Raw genomic sequence first — 20,249 nt, 5'->3', positions numbered from 1 at the left:
CCCCCCCTGCCCAAGCGCTTCCCAGCGAGGACAGGCACTTCAGGAGCAGGAAAACCCTCAGCAGCAGCCAGTGCCTCACCAGGCTGCTGCTTTCCAGCAGGGAGCTCCCGGGGACACGTGGATCCAGTCCAGCTCTGGTGCCCTACAGACCTTCAAGTGTCACCTCCAGGAACCCCCTGCCATGGTATTTGTAGAGAGATTCAGAACCTTATTTAAGAACAGGACAGAATTAACTGAACACATGCCACCAGTTTTGCAATTAGGGCATCTCTGGAGGATCAAGAGGCATCAATTATTCAAATGAGAAGGACTTTAGGGCCATGTCTGCTGCCAGTGAGAGCAGGAGCTCACCCCGTGTGGCACCACCGTGTGCCCCAGCTGGCCCAGGAGCACTCATCTTCTCACACCTAGGCAAAGCCAGGGTTGGGACAGGGCTGTTCCTCCTGTCACCACGTGGTGTCTCAAAAATTGGGGAAAGCACTCATCAGAAGCCAAATCCTTCCCTCCAGGCCCAATACACAAGAGGGGAGCATCCCTCACCCTCCCCTCCTTGTGGGAATGTAACTACAGTTAGTGGCAGAGAAAAGGTAACACAGAGCAACTCGAACAAATCAGCAGGAAAATAACAAACACCCTTAGCTGGAGGACCAAGAGGAATCAATGGATTTGGTATCACATTTTACAGCCACTGGCCAGCCAATATCAGAGGGACACTCTATGTACAGGACACAAGCAATTCCAGATGGGACGAATCAAACCATGTAGAATTAAGGGCACTGATTCTGAGCAAGAGCCCACACCCAAGGTTTAACCAATTCTCATATTTCTGCTTTTTGCATCAGGCACCAGCATCAGGCAAAGCTTTATCTCTACTCGAGGGGCGAAGGGACATGAAAATGTAGCTAAAACCACTTTCTGGCTATTTTTGTGTTCCCTGTAGAGCCGTGTTCACTGCTGGCAGGTAACAGAACACACCCCACTGTGAGCCTACATCGCTCCACCGGTCTTTGTTTCCAGTCATTTCTGCAAATGCCTCCTCCCAACAGATCCAGCTGTGCTGATAGAAAATGTACCTCAAAACAAACAAGTCAAGCCCAAACTGCTCCCTGGGATGAGGAGCTGTCACCGGTGGAGGAGGCAGCCTCTCACTGCTGACTGTCAGCACATCAGGGAGGCTTCGCTTCACCCGCCCTTCGGGTGTTCCGTGGCCGGCGTTTTCCTACAGGCGATGTCGATGGAGTTCCACGGAGAAACCTCCCGGTTCTGCCGGGAATTATTCAGTGCCTGAGCTGCCTGGCTGCTGCTGAAGAGATGGAGAGGGAGAGAAGGCTGTGTTTAAGAACAAGCAGCGTAAGGGGTAGCGCTGCTCGTACGCCAGCAGCTGCTCTTCCATTTTTATAGGAAGAGGGAAAATGCTGTCCTCTCCTCTCGGAACCGGCATGGACTTACTAGTGCTGAAAATAGAACCTGGTGTGATTCGGGCAGGGACACGGGAGGGGTGGGATGGCAAGCGGGAGGGAGGGGGGAAGAAAAGAATAATAGAGCTTTTAATACCCCAGGAATTCTGCTTTTGAAACCAGAAAGAGAGCCCTGAAAGCTCCCCCCGAGAACCATCTGCGCCGGTGCAGCCGCACAGAGCAGAGCCCTCTCCACCAGATGGGCGGGGAGGAAAAATTAAGGGTGATTTATACGGCTGCCCTCGTCTCTAAACAATTTGTTCCTGAAGGCTTAACAAAGCCGGCTGCAGCAGCTCCGCCGGCTGAGCGTGTGCTGTGGAAAACAGAATTCATTAAAAGGGCAGCCAAAGGCTCAGACCTCGGCGCCACAAAGCGAAGGCACCGCCGGAGTCATCCTCATCCTCGGCGGCCGCCCGCCGCGCGGTGGCACTCCTCATCCAAGCGGGAATGCCAATGCAGCAGCGCTGGGAATGGCGAGAGGCTGGGAGCTGCCTCCCTCCGCAAGCCTGCTGCATTATTAAAAGGCAGCAGAAAGCGTCGCACGGCATCCGCACGGTCCCGTGCTCGGCTCGGGGGGAAGGAGGGGCCCCTCTCCTCTCCTGCGGGAGCGCCAGGCAGCCGCAGCTCCCCAGCCGTGCTCCACTGCGGGCAGGAATGCTCAGGTTAAACCGGGCGGCACCACGTACAAATGGAAATTACCCCAGCGCGACGTGTTACACAGGCACGGAACGCGATGGCCTCGGCAGCACCGGGGCACCCCCACACCACACCCAACCTCCTGGGCCTGATTCAAGGTGCTTCAACTTGTCCTTTCTTCGTCCCTGCCCTGTCACAGCAACCTCTTGATGTACAAAACCTCCTCGGACTCTTCCAGTCTGTGTGCAAATCAAGAATTCCACCGTCTTTCTGTTCAGGTGCTCTTGTAAGATGCTCATTTAAAAACCAAACATACTCAATTTCCTTATTTTCCTATTTTTCTGTTTATCAGACTGTGTCTCAGGTAGGTCAGAAATCTGTACCTCATTCCTAAAGGATTAGATCCCTCCCTGCTTTTCCACACTGGTAAAGCCAAGGAATGGCTGGCTGGGGATTTGTGCAGACGTTACAGATCAGAGAAGCTGTGGCTGCCCCATCCCTGAAGTATCCAAGGCCAGGTTGGACAGGGCTTGGAGCAACCTGGGATAGTGGAAAGTCTCCCTGCCCACGGCAGGGGGTGGAATGAGATGATCCTGAAAGTCCAACCCAAACCATTCTGTGACTTTGGGTCTGACACCAATTTACACAGTGCCCAACTGACACTTTGCCCTCTCCACAAGGGAGATGGAGCTATTTTTGCTCTTCCAGCTCTGTTCTGAAGGCTTTCTCTCCCAGGCTGCTATTCCACCCCCAGCCCAAGCTCCTGAGAGTGAGATCCAGCACGAGCAGCTCCTGCTGGTACCTTGACACAGTGATGGAGGGGGAGGAAAGGCCCCAGAGCTGCAAGCTGAGAACACCAACACACAGGCTGTGCCTCTGCAAGAGGAGAAGAGCACGTGAAGAGTTAATCCATGTGGGAGGATACAAGGAACCAATACCAGCCTAGCACATACCAGGAAAATGTGTTGTTTACTTAGAGCACTGCAGAAGGGCTCAATAGCAGCAGATCCATCGCTCAAAGCTGCCCCAGCAGCGACCGTTCCCAACAGATGGTACATTTTTCACCACTGAGGTTCTCTCAAGTGTCAGATATATATAAATCCACCTTTGGAAGGCAGCAGAGGAAAAAAACAAACCAAAACAGCAACAACAAAACAAGCGCTTTTGAGAAATTCAAACTTATTCACAAGATTTAAAAAAAAAAAAACAAACCAAAAAGAACCAAGACCACTCTTACAGTATAAACACGCCAATTCATTCATTTTTACTGATGGTTGCATTTATGAATTTCATTCTTGTGAAAAAAGGGAATAAAAGGAAAAAAATTAAGAAAATAGCTATTTATAGAAAACAAAACAAAAAGGGCTCAAACAACAGAATCTGTGCTGATGCTTTCGATGAGCAGTCCGATGGCATTGAACATTACCTGTGCAAGCAGGCATGCTTGAAAACCTGTCTGAGTACTGCAGCTTCAGTTCCACAATCCAGGATTTCTTTTACGGTTGTTGGAAACAAAAGAGCCTAATAGTTTCATACTGTATTTATTTAATAACTAAAATTCACAAATAAAAAGATACTTGCAAAGTCCTTTAGTTGTCTCATCCCCTCCTCCTCCACTCTACTGCTTTCAGACCCATATGCATAAAAAAATGGGTTTGGATTTTTAATTTTAACTGTTATATGATTGGTCGTTGGAGCTGAAGCACCAAATGGAGAAGATGCTTTATGGAGATGAGGGTAGAACCCTTTGCCTTCCCACACACATTTTGGAGGAACACAGGAGATGTACCAGTGCCCGGACTCCTCTGCTCCCATTTCCCCCACCCAGAGCATTCCTTTCATGTTTTATTTCCTCTGTTAAGTGACTGACTGCAGCCTCTTTTCCCCCTTTCTGTCCTCGTGGGACCGCACACATGTCGGACATTGTTCATTTCTCACTCTCCAGGCTGTGAGTCAGTGTCAAGTAGGTCCTGTTACAGCTCAGTGCGAGTTGGTTTGTAATGGGTCTTTTCATTTCAGGTAGGTTTGTGTGTCGATTCAGAAGGCTTGCGCTGTTTCTTCCTTGTTTATATCTGACAAGCTGCTGGGTAAGGCTATTCATACTCCAGGAACTGTTTGTGATAGAACAGCAAATATCTGGAAGAGAGCAGAGGGACAGTGTCAGCTCTGTGCTGGAGCAGATAAGTTTCCATTGAGGTAACCATAAAACACGAGGGCTGTTAATTTTGGTTTTCTTTTCAACTTGAGGTGATTCCAGGGACACTAACCAGGGATGAGAAGGACAGAAGCTAGATAACATAATTTTACCAGCAACTCAGGGAACTGAACAGCTGTGTATCAAAGAGGAGTTCCATGGATGCCCCATCCCTGGAGGACAGGGCTTGGAGCAACCTGGGATAGTGAAAGGTGTCCCTGCCCATGGCAGGGGGTTGGAGTGAGATGAGATTTAAGGTCTCTTCTTAGCCAGGCCATTCTATGATTCTATGAAAGAGTCAAACTTTGAAAAATCCACTCAGGACCTGAAAACCCTGGAAGATTGGACTGTGTTGGTGCCCAGACAGGCAACAACCATTTAACACTAATGTGACACAAAATAAAGGTGCTTTAAGATGCAACTGTTGCTTCAGTGTCACATTTCCAGAGATCAGAGCAGGATTATTACAAATTGCCTCCCATTTACTGGTATGGAAGCAGAATGAAGCAGCAGCCATGTGGGTGAACACTCATGTCCCAGTCAAGTATCTGATGTCTCAATCTGTACTCAAATCTGGTGTTTTAAAGGATGAAATTCTTCCTGTCCCTAATTACTGTGTGTGTACTGATACAGAAGGGAGCCCAGCCCCTCAGCAGTCACACAGAAGAAGGGGACTGATCTCTACACAACCCTGTTCCCACACTGATGCAGCCACTGGTGAGTCCTCAGAGCACTTCTGAGGCATTCCAACTGTTGTAATTCCATCCAAGCACTATGGATTCCCTCACATGACGCAGAGCTACTGTGTCAGCCTTTATCTGAACCAGGGAAATGCATCAAAGCTCAAACCAGCCTCTATGGGCAATAGTTGTGTCGTACATCCTCTCCTCCTTGCCTCCGGCAGCTTCTTCCATGGACATAACCCCACCTGAGCAGAGCCACTTGTTACTGAATTACAACAAACTCCTTTCTCTGCTCACCTCAAAGCAGAAGCTCCCTGTCAAGTCACTTAACACTAAAATTCAGGTATTACAGATCTCTGGTTTTACTTCCCGATTGAAGTTTGAAAAAAGAAAAAACGGGAAAATCTATTAAAAAAATTACAACCTGAACATTGTGCCTGCAGCAATCCTTGAAAATGTCATGAATAATTAAAACAAGAACGGTAAAGGCTTATCTCTGCAGTACCAAGTCCATAATTGAAAATGCAAAATGAAGACTTCAGATTTTAAGTTGCTTTTCTCTTGGAACATACACCAGTCCCCAGTGCTTCCCTTGATAAATACTGCTTTGTGCTCCCAAAAGTTGTGGAATACAAATATCTGAAGCCATAATGTCAATTTGAGATTAATTTAAAGCCATGAGCTAAGAAACAGCTCATGTTCTCTACCTGCCTCCCATAGAGCTTTGCCATTCTGGGTCACAGCACTTCCTTAATGGCTTTTCTTCAAATCTTTTAAACTCACAATAATCCAAAAGTTCTGCAGGCACAGACTGGATTGTATCATTGGGATAAGCACTGCTCCTGCACTGAGTGATCACATCACATCACTTTGGTTTTCAGAATCCCTTCCATTAGCAAGAGTTTGGACATGAGCACCAGTTCCAGACTCTGCAGAGTCACCTGATGTCCCCCATCCTTCCCCTTCCCTCAGCAAATCCAGGGTTATAAAGCAATTATGTATAAATGTAATTGTGCAATCTCAACGCTGAAGCACTGAGCATTACAGGGGATATTCAAGAGAGAAATTATCCTTCTCTGTTATTACAAGGGGTTTTTTTAAAGTAAGAAAAACCCAACAAAGGTCAAAGTTTCCCTTCCTTTCCCCTTCCCAGGTGACCACTTACCCTTCACTGTCTAGCACATCCTTAATGCTTGCCTTGGTGATAATGGCATCATCACACTTGAACCACTGGTCCTTGTGCTGCCGGATGAAGCTGGTATAGTGCCCACTCTCCAAGGTTCCCTGGTGATTAACTACTGCAAACAAGGAATACCTGGGACAGAAAACAGATCATCAATACGTGCATCAAAAGGGGGAAAACAACAGACATTTCAGGCAGGCAGAAGCTTTTGCTCATGAACAGACACAGCAATGGTAAAGGATCTGATCCGTCAGTAGAACACCAGCTTTAACCTAGCTGGGAAGAGGGTGGCCTTGCCCTCCTCTTTCCTTTCTTTCCCTTTCCCAGGGAAAAAAAACCCAAACATTTTTATTTTCCTGTCTTGTTATTTCTGCAATTCTCCAGTCTGGTGACCATTGTCAACTTTACCAATACCGGTTACCAAATTTTCTTCTAAAATAGATCAATATTGGTGCATTCCTGAAGAGGACCACTGACTATCCAGTCTGACCTTTTACTTCCCTGATTTAATCTAGTGAACCAGAAAAAATGCATTTGAGGTATGGAGAAGGAGATAATCTTAGATATTTCTAATGATAAACTTCTGAACTGATTAACTGTCCTTAATCTCCAAAGCCTGTACTTATTTTGAAATACTGAATATATTCAGCCTCAACTTCCAGCTCTCAGATGCTGCTGTGCATTTGCCTGAAAACTTGCAGGCACACCAATGTTCCAAAAAAGATACTGATAATCAAGTTGCTCTCATTTTCTTGTTCCTTTTCTTCTTTTAAAAATGCAAGACTGAAGTCTTTGGCTCTTTTGTTCTAAGGTAAGATTTTGTTTCCAGTCTTTTAAATAGACTAGTGCCTCTTTCTCAAGTATTTTCCACTCTCTTTAACTCTTTCATAAAATGCTGCCCTCACACTGTGTGTGTGATACAAGCACAGCTACACAATGGTAAAATAATCTCTCTAATCTCACTTGATACTGTCCTACTCGTGTTCAAAATTCACAGAACTCTTTTGACACAGCAGTGCCGCAACAAGGCACCGATTCACTGACTGCCTACAGAGGCACTGACTGAGAGCCACCCTCTCTAGGGGAGTCCTTGAGTCCAACTAGGATGGACAGCACCCTTCAGTGCAGCTAGAGCATTCTGACATTGCCCCAGCTGTTTCCTGGCACCCAGATCACTGAGGAGTCCAGATGTCTCTGCTCTCATTGCCTAAATCTGCTTCATTTTTAACAACTTCTCCAACTTAAGGCATGTGCAAACCTTAAGAGTGATCAGCTGTGTTACTTTCAGACCTTTTCTAACACTACTGAACACCCCATACCTAATGATTCAAGCTGTAGGCCCACAGAACACCTGCCTGGTACCCGCCTGGATGACACCTGCACTAACACCTGGTTAGTTTGGTTTTACATTTCTTGCATGATTCCAGTTTCTTACTGAAACTTTTAGTGGCAAATGAAGTGCCTTGAATTTAAATACACAACAGCAGCAATGATAACTGAAGAGGTAAGGTTTGTATGACCATTTTATTCCCAGAGCAATGGATATTGGTTTCAATTACACCCATTTTACATTCTTGATCAAGTCCCACACCAATCCATCATTTATTCTGACTGGAATCAATACCTGACCAATACACCCCAGGATTACTGGGATCATCTACTCCTGACTTTGAGTGTCCGTGTTCTATTAACTTTCTTTGGTCCTCTGGAACTCCCTTTGCCATTGCAATAGGAAGAGGATTATTTAAAGGAAACACCCATCCCTTCTAATAAATACTGTGACCACAGCATTTACTTTTGCCCACAGACCATTTGCTGGGGGTATCACCCTCAGCTCTGGAAGGAGCCACAGCCCCACTGAAGGGCAGGAACTGCAGTGAGTGAGGCTTTATTTTGCAACATTTCAGACTTACTGTGCTGTCAGATATGGTAATGCACTGGCACTGCAGGATTTAAAGCAACACCATCTCCTTCTAGAAGGCAACTACCTTTCACAACAGGAGTCATGGAATGTACCACTTACTTATTATCATTGTTTAGACTATCCGTCGGCTGCTGGTACTGCCCGTTCATTCTGCTCTCTTTACTGCAACACACATACACACAAAAATCCAGTCACTTAAAGCAGTGGCTTCCCAAACCCAGGAAATTGGTCTGACATGACACACAGCCTGTTTGCTGAATCCAGGTCCTTATTCCAGCTGAGCAGCAAAGGGCTGATTGCGATGCTAAAGATGCTTTACTTGCTCTCACAGCAGTGCTACATCACAAACACCATTTCTCCTCCTGGTCAAGGCTTCAGTGCTGCAAATACACATCTGTTTACATCAAATGTTTTATCCAAAAAGCTTAAAAACAGGTTAAGGAAAGATTTGTATTCGAAACCCGGGAAATTATCTAATTACATCAATCCTTTATCTTGTGATGGGTCAATCATCCCGGCTCTGACTTGTAAATTCATTTTATGTTTTGACAGCAGCAATAGGATTATGCTGTTGATTTCTTAGCTGGTAAAATTCAGACTACTGAGTTATGCCTGCTGATTATCCCATCTCTATTGCATTATGCTGGATACCTTTCATCATCAGAGCCTGTTCTGTCCAGGGAGAATTCACCACAGAAGAACAAGGAAGTCTCAAAATCTCCAGAATATATTGGAATAAACCATATATTCTTAATATAACAGTATTTAACAGAGCTTCAGGGCTCTCCTTTCTCTCTTGGTAGAAGCATCTACTTTCTTCCCTCGGAAATGAGGAGTGCAGGCAAAGCGTGAAATTATAAGTAAAATTTCAGCATCAAATAGAGTCCCCTGTTAAGAGATACCATGGTTTGGGGCTTTCTGCACTGCTTCAGATATAAATTAAATCTGAATATCCTCTTGCATATTTACATGGAATATCTGACAAATACTTTTTAATTAAGCTGATTAAATTCCTTTCATGAAGGTGTATTTATATAAATGCCATGTCTTCCACAAACCTGGGAGGTGGGAGAAGTCTTGCTGTTTTATTTTAATCTGGACTATGTTTTTGCTTCTTGCAGCATTCTCTAAACAGAAGGTGAAGGTACTAAACAAACCCCCCAGATTTGCATATGTGCAGGAATAAAGAGGAAGGATTTTTATAACTTCAGGAACACTGAGTTAGGGATTAGGTTGGCTCTATTCTGGCCAACTGCACAGGATGGCAGGTGGGTGGGCACTGAGGGGATGGGACCAAAGCAGGGATCTGGGTCTATAAATTTAACAGGAAACCAGAAACACAACACACATTAATTAAAACCCCCCACCACACTGTTTAAAAATAAATTCTTTTTTGGCACATGAGACTGAACAGCTTATCTAAAAATGGGTTTAGACAAGCTACACCTTCCACAGAGAAGCTCATGGCAGAAGTACCACCACAGACACTGTTCTGTACCCTCAAGGATGCTCCTTGTTTCGTGCTGCACATGTATGAACTGGTAACCAGTTCTGCCCAGGTCTGTGGGGGGGCTCTGGACTTGGTACCCACCTGGAAGCCATGAAAGGTGTCATGTCCAGCTCCAATGGAAACGAGACATACGTAGTGATCTTCCGCCTCAGTTTGGCTGAGTGTTCAAACCGCTGCAGGCAAAGGGCAAGAGGTTTATTCTTTAGAAAAAGGTTAAGTTTTATGTCTTTTTATAAATGTCCTAAGCTTAGAAACAGTAACATGAAAGCACATTAGCAGTCACTATGCAGGGACAGCTCCAGATTTTTCCTACCAGCTCTCTGGGAATGCCCATGTAAGTAACAACACTTTTCTACCAGCAAAATAAACCACCATTTGGGGACTCAATGTTAATACAGTATTAATTAGATTATTTACCTTGATATCTATGCATACAAACTTATTCCCACCTGACACCAAAGAAAAACTGTATTAAACAGGGAGAGCACACACAGCTTTACCCGAAGCAGTGTTCATTTGCACTAGGGCTGTTCAAACCCATGGCTGCTGCCTACCCCAGCTCACAGAACTGGTGGTAACAGGAGCTTGCCTTCAGATTGACACACTGAATCCACCCATCCAATCATCTCAAGTGACAGGAATCAAGCCTACATAGGAATACCCATTCAAATTAAGGCAAAAAATGGAAAATGCTAACAAAAAAAGCCTTGTCCCTCAGCCAAAAGGGGCCTGCAATACCCACCATCCTCTCATCGTCTCCTTCACTGAACATTAAATGGAAACAGGAACAAATACCAGAAAGAGATGAATGAGTTTCTATTTAAAGGCAGCTTTCAATTTCAGAAATTCTGCTCTATTTACACTTCAAGTTAATTATTTTCCAATTGTGATGCTGTAACAATTCCCTAGCAACAGATCCAGATGTGAAAAGCTGAGACTTCTGTAATTCTTATCTTTTGTGTTTCTCTCTTGCTTTAACACATGAAATGAAATTTGCATTTTGCATAGACATGACAGCACAATCACTTAGGACAAGTAATTTATTTTCCAGAAGATCTTCAGTCATTTAGGATAACACAAATCCTGAACTAAGTATAGGAAAAGAGTAGAGAACATTCACCTTGACTTGCTCAAAGAGCAGAATCATGAAGGTGTGTCTTGTTAACTACTCTATAGCAACAAAAACAAAAGCCCAAAACTCCCTCCAAAAGCCAAGCACTCCTGAAACCTCAATTCAGTGATGCAAGAATGTCCTTCAGAAGATCCGAAACTGCCAAATTAAAACAACAGAACCGTGCTTTTACCCCGTCCAGTCAGGCTATAACACCTTTGGCATGTGACATTGCACATCCTCACAGTTAATGCTCAAGATGCAGCTGAAGATGATGGTGTATGGGGATGAACACCTGAAGGCATGACTGTCCCAAAGGTTGGGAAGGCCTGTGAATTAGAAGGGGAAGTCTTTCCACCTGTAACACCTTTTTCTAGGATGTGGCATGGCTTTCCAAGGACCCTTTGCCTCTTCACACAGAATGACCTTCACCTGCTGTGACAGCTGCCCACTTTACATCACATTTCAGACAGAAATTGTACGGGACTTAACTACCCAAGGGCCCCAACTGTGACATTATCTGCCATGATTTCACGTGACATCTGCTTTGGAGATGTTTAAAATGTTTAAAACCTCACTGCAGTCGGGAAGATACAGTAATGTTTCTCCACTGATATCAGAACTTTTCCACGCTTTTCCTTCAATACAGTGGCATTCTTTCAGTAAAAGTGTAAAAATTGTACCATGCAGGATGAGGGAGTGTTACTGGAGATTGGTTCCTGTGCTGGTTCAGGTTTTGGACCAGCCCTCCATCTTGTCTCTAGATTTAAGTTGGTCAAGTTCCCCCAGACACACTGCAAAGCTACCTCAGAGATAATGTAACACTATCTTAACAGAAAATCTAGCTGGGCAAGGCAAGCTATTTTTTATATTAGTTTATATCAGAAAAGTTTAGTCAGTGAAAGCCAGAAGACATGTCCAGGAATTCAGCTCATCCCCTCAGAGAGGAAATCACATCCTCTGCTCTGCTGGCCCCCCATGAACTTACTTTGAGATGAAAACAGGCCACAATGGGTAACTTCTTCATAGTGAGTTGTTTGGTAGATTCTTGGTAGCTATGGCAACCACTACATTTGATTTTGGCACTGCTTCCTAGATGTTCTGGCCTTGTAAACCTAAAAAAATATTGAAAAGCAAAGGAATGCACAAAACAATCAGATGATTTTTGATGCCTGCTGAAAATGCTTTTACGTGTGGATCACTGGCACCACAAGAGACAAGAGTCACTGGGTTTTAAGAAATTTTGGAAAAACCTACAATAAAACCATAATAATGTAAAGTGCTATGGCTCAGATATCCAAATCTGACATTGATCACTGCTCTTAACTTGCACTGAAGTGAATCAGCAGCTGAGCTCAGTGTTAGTTCATCTCCTACAGCAGAACAGCTCATTTTCCTACAGAAAACAAAGAAAGATCTTTTGTTTTCGATCCCAAAAACATTGATATGGAAGACACTCTTCTGGCAACACACTATTCTACCTTGTAGCCCTCCAGGGCTGGGATCAAAGCTCTGAGATGGAAAGGCCTGTAAACACAAAGTTCTTTTTAAAATACACATACCCTTCTAAAAAACCTTTGTTGACAACTAGAAAAATCTCTCTGAAAATTTTCAGACAGAACTGCTCAAAGGAGCCATGGGAAGAGACCATTAGGGAACAGGGAAGTGCTCACAGAAAATGGACTGCCTCGATGCTCTCACTACGAACTAAGGCAAAATCCCTCTTTTCCAGAAACTCAGCACAGAAAGGCCAGGACCCTGGACTGCTCAGTCCTTTCTTCCAAGTTTAGACTTCCATAGGGCAATCAACCATTTCCCCAGAGGCTGCCTTGCAACCAGGATTTTTGAGATGAAATAATTTGAAATATGGTTAAAAATTTTTCATTAATGCACACGAAGAACGTGAGGGCAACACGGTGTCAGCTCATCCTTCACCCTCCTTCTGACTGTGGCCAAAGCAGCCTCCAGCACTAAATGACATCACAGCCTCTTGTTTAATTAAGATTTCCTTTACCTGGCCTATGTGTCATCACCCTCTGGTTTGGTTTTAATGTTTTAAAACATTGCTTTATGTTTGTTTACCCTTAAGTCTCTAAAAAGGCTTATAAACTTGTTCTGATTGTTTGGAATGCCCTTATCTTTCCATTTTTGTGTCACATTCCTGTTCAATCCTTCCTTCTTCAGGTCAAATTCAGCTGCATGGCCACACTGACATGAACTTACACACCTTCCTTCTTCCTAACCTTTGGATAAAAACACAGACCCATCCTCTTTATCCATTAGAGTTCAACTTCTTTCCAAAGTCCATATTAAAAGTATCTCTGAACCTGGATGCTTCTCCTTCCCTATCATCACCTTTGATTCTACAAATGTCTATGTTGAAGAACATCACCAAAATTCGACTGGTTTTGCCTCTTGGTGCATTCCTGCATTAGCAATTTTTCATTTGTGGTAATTCCCTCATTTCCTTAAAATTATTGATCTTAACAGCGTCAAGAAGATTAGAAATCAGATGTTAGAGACTATGAATTTTTATTTCAGGAAGATTAGCTTTGCCCAGGTAATCTCTTCCTCAGGCAAATATCTGCATTTGCCACAAGAGAATGACTTTAAGATCTGCTGAAAGATCCAAGTGAACTGTACAGAAAGCCATAACCTTCTCCCCAGGTACCTGTTTCCAAGATGCCCAAGTTTCAAGCTCAGAATTACCTTTTCTTTTTGAAAGCTCCATTCCTTCAATCCTTAATGGCATCTCTGCAACTCATCTGGCAGTAGCTGACTCTCAGTTTTGCTTAGAGCAAAATCTGATTCCTACTTGGTGTTAGAATTTAGATAAATATTAAATGCAATGTAAACTCTTTTCATGTGCTTCCTCAGCCACCAGAACCAAGAACATGGAGACAGACATTAGTGATTTTGATCATGTAAAACCACGTTGCCTGGCAGCAGCCAATGCAAAATTTGTTTTCTTCTTGCATCATGTCGCAACTGGCTTTGAGTGCTTAGTGTTGCTCTGAGCCTTTTTACTTTCTCACATACAAACAACTAAAATATGTGTAAAAATGATGTTTGGGGACAGAGCTGTGACAAAGCATCACTTAATCCCAGTGGTCAGAGCCACCTGGAGAAGGGGATGAAGCCAAACTCCTTTTCTCCAAGCCCAAGCTGTGTTTGTGCCAGGCCATACCTTCGCAAGCAGTCTGTGAGGGTGGTGGTGCCTGACACGTGGCTTTCCCCATTCACGACACTGCCATCGCTGCCCGGACTCAGCGGCCAGAACGGGGTGGAAGAGCCTGGCAGATCCAAACTGATGTCCCAGAACGGGTCTATCGTCGTGGAAACGCCACTGTGGAAAAGAGACTGGTTTCACACACCTTTAAAGGAAGCCAAATGAACAGCTGCTCCCTTGCTTTGGGGTGCACTCCAGGTACTTAATTTTAAGGACTTTGGGATCTCCATCACCCCTAGAGGGCACTCAGAGATGACAGAAAATAGAGCTGCTCAGAGTGTTTTCCCATAGTTGATCGTTTTCCTGGTATTTAAGAGCTGTATGTTTGGGGAAATGTACGTGATGTGTGAAAAGCAAAATGTAAGTATTTAAGACACTTCCCCACTCACTGGAGCCCTGAGACTTAAAGCAGAGCTGCTCTGAGACAGAAGCACTACTGACCAGTATAAACCAGTCAACATCTGTGATACCTATGTGCCATCCAACTAGTTTAGAAGCTGGTCTTGTCTGCTCAAGACATGGAAGATGGTGCTTAAGGCTACCTCAAAAAAGAGAAAGCTTTTTAAATACTTTTGCTGTCCAGCAGTGCACTGAATTCAGCTTTGCAGTTCCTCTCTGCATCTCCTACAGCCTTTGGAATATGAGAGGCCAAAGAATAACTGCACCAAGGAGTAGCTCTTGTTCTCCATCAGAGTTCTCTAAAGACAGCTGAAGACAAGCCAAGAGCCAGACTGAGGAAAAAGCTGCTCAAAATTTTAACTGCTATTGACTCAAATCTTTTCTTCCAGCATCCACATTTTTAAGAGAACTTCAGGGGTCTAAGCTCCCTGTTAGGCTTATTTTTTGAGTTCTCTTTTCCCCTAAAATTCCTGTCTTTCACTCTGCAATCTCATTAAGCCTTCAATATTCTGCCTTTATCCCCTGGTTCATTTGTGCAAAAGTTACCAGTTTTTAGAAGAAAACTTCTTTTGTCAAAGTTTCATCAATGTTAATATTGTGTCATAACAAATCAGGCTTTGCATTATCACATAAGGATTCTGTGGCTCTACCTGGCAAAGAACAAAATTTCCTATGTTTTCCTCACAGTAAATCTTTTGCAAATCCCTCCAGGAAACTGAGAATAAAAGCAGATTCAAGCAAGCCCAGCCCATGTGCAGGACAGCAAGAATGCAAGGCAGAACAAAAAACAAGAACTCTGACTTCTGCACTATGGCAACACTAAACATCTCCAAAGAAAAGTCAACTTGCTCCAGTACAGAGCAGAATAATAAATACATTTTTCCATACTCTTGTAAAGGCTTTTTTCCTGGTACCTGAGATTACATTGGGTATCAGCCTCTTTGAGACCTCTCCTGATGATACATGAGGCTCCTGACTGAAGGAAAATGTGGTTCTATATAATTTTCTTCAAACCTAATTGCAATTATGTATTTCGAAATTCAAAGAGATCTTGGAAGTCTTTTCCTTATGGTCTTGGAAAACAACCACCTTTTCCAGAGTAGTAAAACATTTATGTGCATAAACCTGTGGCACTTTCCAGGCAGCTTTTTAGATATGTCTTAATATATGACAGTTAACTGGTAATTGATTACATTTAGCTGATAGAATTATAGAATCCCAGGATGGTTTGGCTGGAAGAGACCTTAAACATCATCTCATTCCAGCCCTTGCCATGGGCAGGGACACCTTCCACTAGACCAGGCTGCTCAGAGCTCCATCCCGCCTGGCACTGAACACTCCCAGGGATAGGACAGCCACAGCTTCTCTGGGAAATCTGGGCTGGTGCCTCATGGTGCTGCATTTACACAGTTCTTGTCTTTTTGGAGTTTTGTTTGTATTTATTGGTATTCAAGAGAGGAAAGGTTCAGTGAACTGCAGTGGAGGGGTGCAGATTTGAAGCAGAGCCCAGGGTCAGGAAAAAGTGACTTACTGGCAGACTTGACAGGTAACATCCGACTGCAGTCCACCTGTGAAGATTTGGTCTATGATGCAGTTACAGTGGTTGGGGTTGTTGGCCTTCTTCCCATTATCATCACCTGCAGGAATGCAAACACAGGCTTAGAAGTCAAAAATCCTCTGACGGAAGAGTGGTTTGTCTTGGACTGTGTCTCCAGTAACTCCTTCTAACTCCAGCTTATACTGCAAGTTCACAAGGATAATACAGAACCCTGCAAAAGCTGTGCATTGAAGAAAACAAGGGGACAAGATGGGAACTCCTTGAAAAATATAGAAGATAATCGGAAGGTGACTAAATGTAGAGGTGAAACTTCAAGCCATAGCAGCTCTTAGCCAAACCCTTGCTCAGGGTATCTCCCTTTACAGAGATTTGCTTTCCACTGCCTGGCATAAAGATCAGCTCCTAAGACAAAGGAGTTGCCAAGGTGGTTAATGAAAATCAATATTTAAACTTCACAGAGAAAAGAAACTTCAGCAAATGCTACTTTTTAATTCTATCCCAGTCAACTTCTGTGAGCAGAGTGAGAGGAGAGGGTTTGTTAAGAGCCATTCTCCCTCAGCCCACTGCCTCCATCCCGGCCTTTCAACATCAACATGCACCTTCCATGCAGGTTTTTGTCAGTGGGAAAACAAAAGCTCTCCTTATCTTAAGTGGGGAGATAATGCTTCGTCCTCCTCCAGCTTCTCCAGAGGCACACTAATCCTCTGAGCTCCCCAGGGGCGCAGTGAACACATTCCCATCTTTTAGGCATCACGCACTGTCACTGCAGGTCCCAGGAGTGCAGAGTCATTTTTAGCATTTGAGTGCTGAGATTGAGCCAATTCAGCTTTCTCACAATAAGCAGAGTATTAAACAACCGAGCACTTCTTCACACAGTTCTCAGCTTCAAAGCCTTCTCCCTTCATTCCCCACAGGTGAGCTAAGAACGATACCCTTTTCCTTGGATTTCCAGACTGGGCACTGCTCATTTTCCTTGAGCAGGACAGATGCAACTGGCTTTGCCTTGCAATCAGAGATGTACACATCAACTATATCACAGCACCAGCTAATTTTTTAAAATACATCTCAGGATGTTTTCCCATCTCCTTCAACAGCAACTGCTACACCAGAACTAAGTTTGGCCAGGTTTCCCAGTGTCCTTAACTTATTATTAATTTGATTTCTGAAACTGAAATGCTAAGATTGAAATACTGAAATACTCCCCAAATCTCAGCTATTTCTCAAAACCGATTAATTTCTACTCAAGAATGTCCAAAAAACCACCTGAAGAAACTAGAAGCGTAGAGCAATGGGCCATTTTCATGTGTCTAATGTGTTCTAGCTGGAGTTTTCTTGCAGTAGGAGCAAATAGAATTATATTCTTTTTTTTTCCAATGAAGCTTTAGAATTATGTTGAAAAATATTATATAACAATCTGGCAAAGGTTCCACCGGATACTAAGTGTGGAAAAGCAGTCATAGGTGATACCTACTAAGCTGAAATGGGCCACTTGAGTTAATTAGATACTAAATGCCTCAGGAAAAGTTCTCCCTCAGCGCTGGATTTAGGCTTTAGAAACTTTTGTTTGAATTGCCAAGAAAAGCACATTGTTTCCTTAAAAAGGCTCTTGAAGAAAATGCCCTAAAATTAGATTTTGAGTGTATGAGGTTCAAGTTGGGGGTTATCACACCCGGTCTGAGGCACTTCTTGATGGGAATTTCAGCTAAATCTTACTGAACTTAAGTGCTTTTAAAGGCCTCATTTATGCTAAGCTAATGAAGAGGGCATACAGGATAGACTGTGCAAGGCATCCTGCACCTACAGATAAAGCTTCACTCATATTTACAAGCACTAAAGAAAAAAAATTCAAAATAGAATTAACTGAGTTTTAGTTAAAACTCCACTTTTCCTTTTTAAAGAATCCACATGCAACTATCACAACCTTGTAATCTCCCCATTTCAAACATTGTCTCTGCTTTGTTTTGAGGGGGCAGAAGGACAAAAGCAGTGCTGAGAGCTTTTCCCTGGACCACAGGTACCATCCCAGCTGGACACCTTCAGCAGACAGTTATTTCCTCCTACAGAGAGAACTGAGCTCTCCCTTTTCAATTACACAAGTCAATTAGGATCAGCGATGAGAGGGTCTCAAATGAATATCCTGCAAGCTTGTTCCCAGCAAAACAGAAGGGTATTACCCACTCAACATTATTTCCCATGACATTTGGTTGGAGAGGAGGGAAAAAGGAGTAAGATTACCACCTACACACATTTGTCAATATGGAACAGATGCTGAGGGGAGGTATATTATGCAGCTGAGAACTAGAAGCTGCTAGATTGTTGTGTTCAAGTTAAGGTTCCCTTCAACATTTCTGTCTCCCAAATTAGGTTTTAATTTAATATATATTTTGGGGTTTAAATCCAGTCATAATTCTTACCAGGGAAATCAGCAGCTTATTCTAAGAGAGGTCAGCACAAGACTAAAAGCAAACTTAAAAATACATCAATGTACACACTAATGTGATTATGAGAATGGCGGAAAATTGAGTTCAGAAGTTTGGAATCAAATTAAATGCAGATTTCAAAAAACCCCACACAAGTTACTACTGTGTCTGTGCAATAACTAAGCATGTTAACTTGTGTTCAAATTAGGCATTTAATATACTACTAAAGGTAAATAACACACAGCAACTGTAAAAACAGCTATAGACAACTTTTTAAGATTGTTTTTGGTTTTGATATAAAAACCTAAGTTTTGCCTCAATCTTCCATTCTGTATTTTAAATGAGAAAAGGGAAGTCAAGAATTGTCAGATTTCAAAAGGGGTGTTTATCAAAACAAGACATTAATGTTAATATTTCTGTTTTGCTTTGGTCCCTGGTGTTCTGAACAAGTGCTTGTTATTTCTGACAAAGCAGTGTACACACAAATCTATATGGATCAGAGCAGATGACATGTTCCACAAGCATATGCTCTATCAATTCCTAAGAATATCATACAGAATTCACAGAGCAGGGCAGTGTTTTCCTCCCAAATCTCAGTACACCATTCTTTTTCTGGCTTCAGATTTGTTTTGTAGCACTCCTTGTTACAGGGGAATGCAAAATGCTTCATGAAATCCAAATAAATGAGGCACAATCCGTTTTAAAGTACTACTCTTCTTTTCTTAGACTACTGAATAATGTTTGGGATAAAAACATAGGATTACTTCTATTTTTCATCTTGCTTTTTGAACCTTTGTACACCAGTGCCCACCTCTGCCACTTGAGCGCTGTTGCTCCTGCAATAAACACAGAAACCCCCACAGCCAGTGATGTCACTGGACAGAACATTAATTTTTGACTTGCAGTCTTGATCCATTTAACAGAACAGTAATTCTGGTCTAAGCTTCTCCAAGCTTGAAGATGTCTGAGACAAAGGTGGGAAACTAAAAAGCGTTTGCATGATTGGAACCTCACTAGTGTGGAAGTTTGCAGAGCACTGGTGATAAAGATGCATCTGTCATGTTGACTAAAAGCTGACTTAATGCTTTACAGCCTGGGCAGAAATACAGATTATTTATACTATCTTTTTCCACCAAAATACTACTATCCAATTAGATCACCTGCCTCCAATTGTTGGAATGAAAAAGATGTGATGCAGAGGCAAGACAGACTTGACCCCTTTTATTCAGAAATATTTTCTATTACTCCAGCAGCAGAGAGGAGCCCTGTTGGGGGTTCAGAATATGCCCTGCCCAGATGTCACAGCTCAAGCCAACAGTGCCTGCAACTCTATCACCCCATAGACAGGAATTACATGGAGATCGGACAGGTATCCTGGTCTTCCAAAACTCCACAGATGCCACTAAAACAAAGTTTAGATTGAACCAGCATTTAAAACACCAACCAAATCAAAGCAAAACTACCCAGGCCAGCCAACCCACATAATCATCCCAGGGCAGTTACAGGATTACCAAACTTTTATCTATATGGACATCAAAATCACGTATTTTTCCTAATTTAGGCAGTGACAGATCAACAACAAATATTCACAGCTTTGTCTTCACTTGCATTAAGACACTTCCTAGAAAGCTGAGTAAATGGAATGGAAAAGGGATACATGACTAATCACAGCCAAACAAACATTACTGGGTATTTATACATATGGAACACCTTCATTTACTTTGGTGCCTGAAGTCTTGGTGATCATGAATAATGTCCAAAAACTAGAGCAAAATTTTCCCCGTGACTTTTATTTGACTGTGTGTTAATTGTAGAACTTCATTACTATTGACTGGAAGCTTTAAAAGGTTTTTTCCTTCATTAAAATAAATATTTAATATTAGCAGGGGAGGTATTATTTGCTTATTGTAGCTGTAGGACATGTTCTCACTATTAGTAATAATAT

General features: G+C 43.1%; 2 protein-coding genes across 7 annotated transcripts in view; both read right to left on the bottom strand.

Annotated features, from left to right (window-relative positions):
* The window catches only part of DRC3 (dynein regulatory complex subunit 3), a 12,933-nt gene extending 11,912 nt beyond the window's left edge, over positions 1–1,021 (bottom strand). Inside the window, exon 1 of the mRNA XM_042037586.1 lies at positions 992–1,021. Coding sequence (XP_041893520.1) covers positions 992–1,021 — 30 coding nt within the window. The remainder of the gene's footprint in view (positions 1–991) is intronic.
* A 2,305-nt stretch (positions 1,022–3,326) lies between these two features.
* Positions 3,327–20,249, bottom strand: part of USP22 (ubiquitin specific peptidase 22) — a 96,140-nt gene continuing 79,217 nt past the window's right edge. For 4 of the 6 annotated variants that reach the window (XM_042036882.1, XM_042036881.1, XM_042036884.1 and 1 more), the window contains 7 exons: positions 15,858–15,963; positions 13,886–14,044; positions 11,687–11,813; positions 9,669–9,760; positions 8,177–8,239; positions 6,136–6,285; positions 3,327–4,229 (listed from right to left, as the gene is read on the bottom strand). In XM_042036882.1, coding sequence (XP_041892816.1) covers positions 4,187–4,229; positions 6,136–6,285; positions 8,177–8,239; positions 9,669–9,760; positions 11,687–11,813; positions 13,886–14,044; positions 15,858–15,963 — 740 coding nt within the window. In that variant the 3' untranslated portion in view covers positions 3,327–4,186. Of the gene's footprint in view, positions 4,230–6,135; positions 6,286–8,176; positions 8,458–9,668; positions 9,761–11,686; positions 11,814–13,885; positions 14,045–15,857; positions 15,964–20,249 lie in introns of those variants that run through there. The other 2 variants (XM_042036883.1, XM_042036885.1) reach the window with 2 other exon arrangements.

The sequence above is a fragment of the Corvus kubaryi genome, unplaced genomic scaffold (assembly GCF_017639235.1).
Source record: "Corvus kubaryi isolate FWS band 111438036 unplaced genomic scaffold, C.kubaryi_AGA036_p1.0 37387, whole genome shotgun sequence".
Lineage (NCBI taxonomy): Eukaryota > Metazoa > Chordata > Aves > Passeriformes > Corvidae > Corvus > Corvus kubaryi.
The sequence above is the reverse complement of the archived record's forward strand: the minus strand, read 5'-3'. Positions and strand labels throughout refer to the sequence as shown.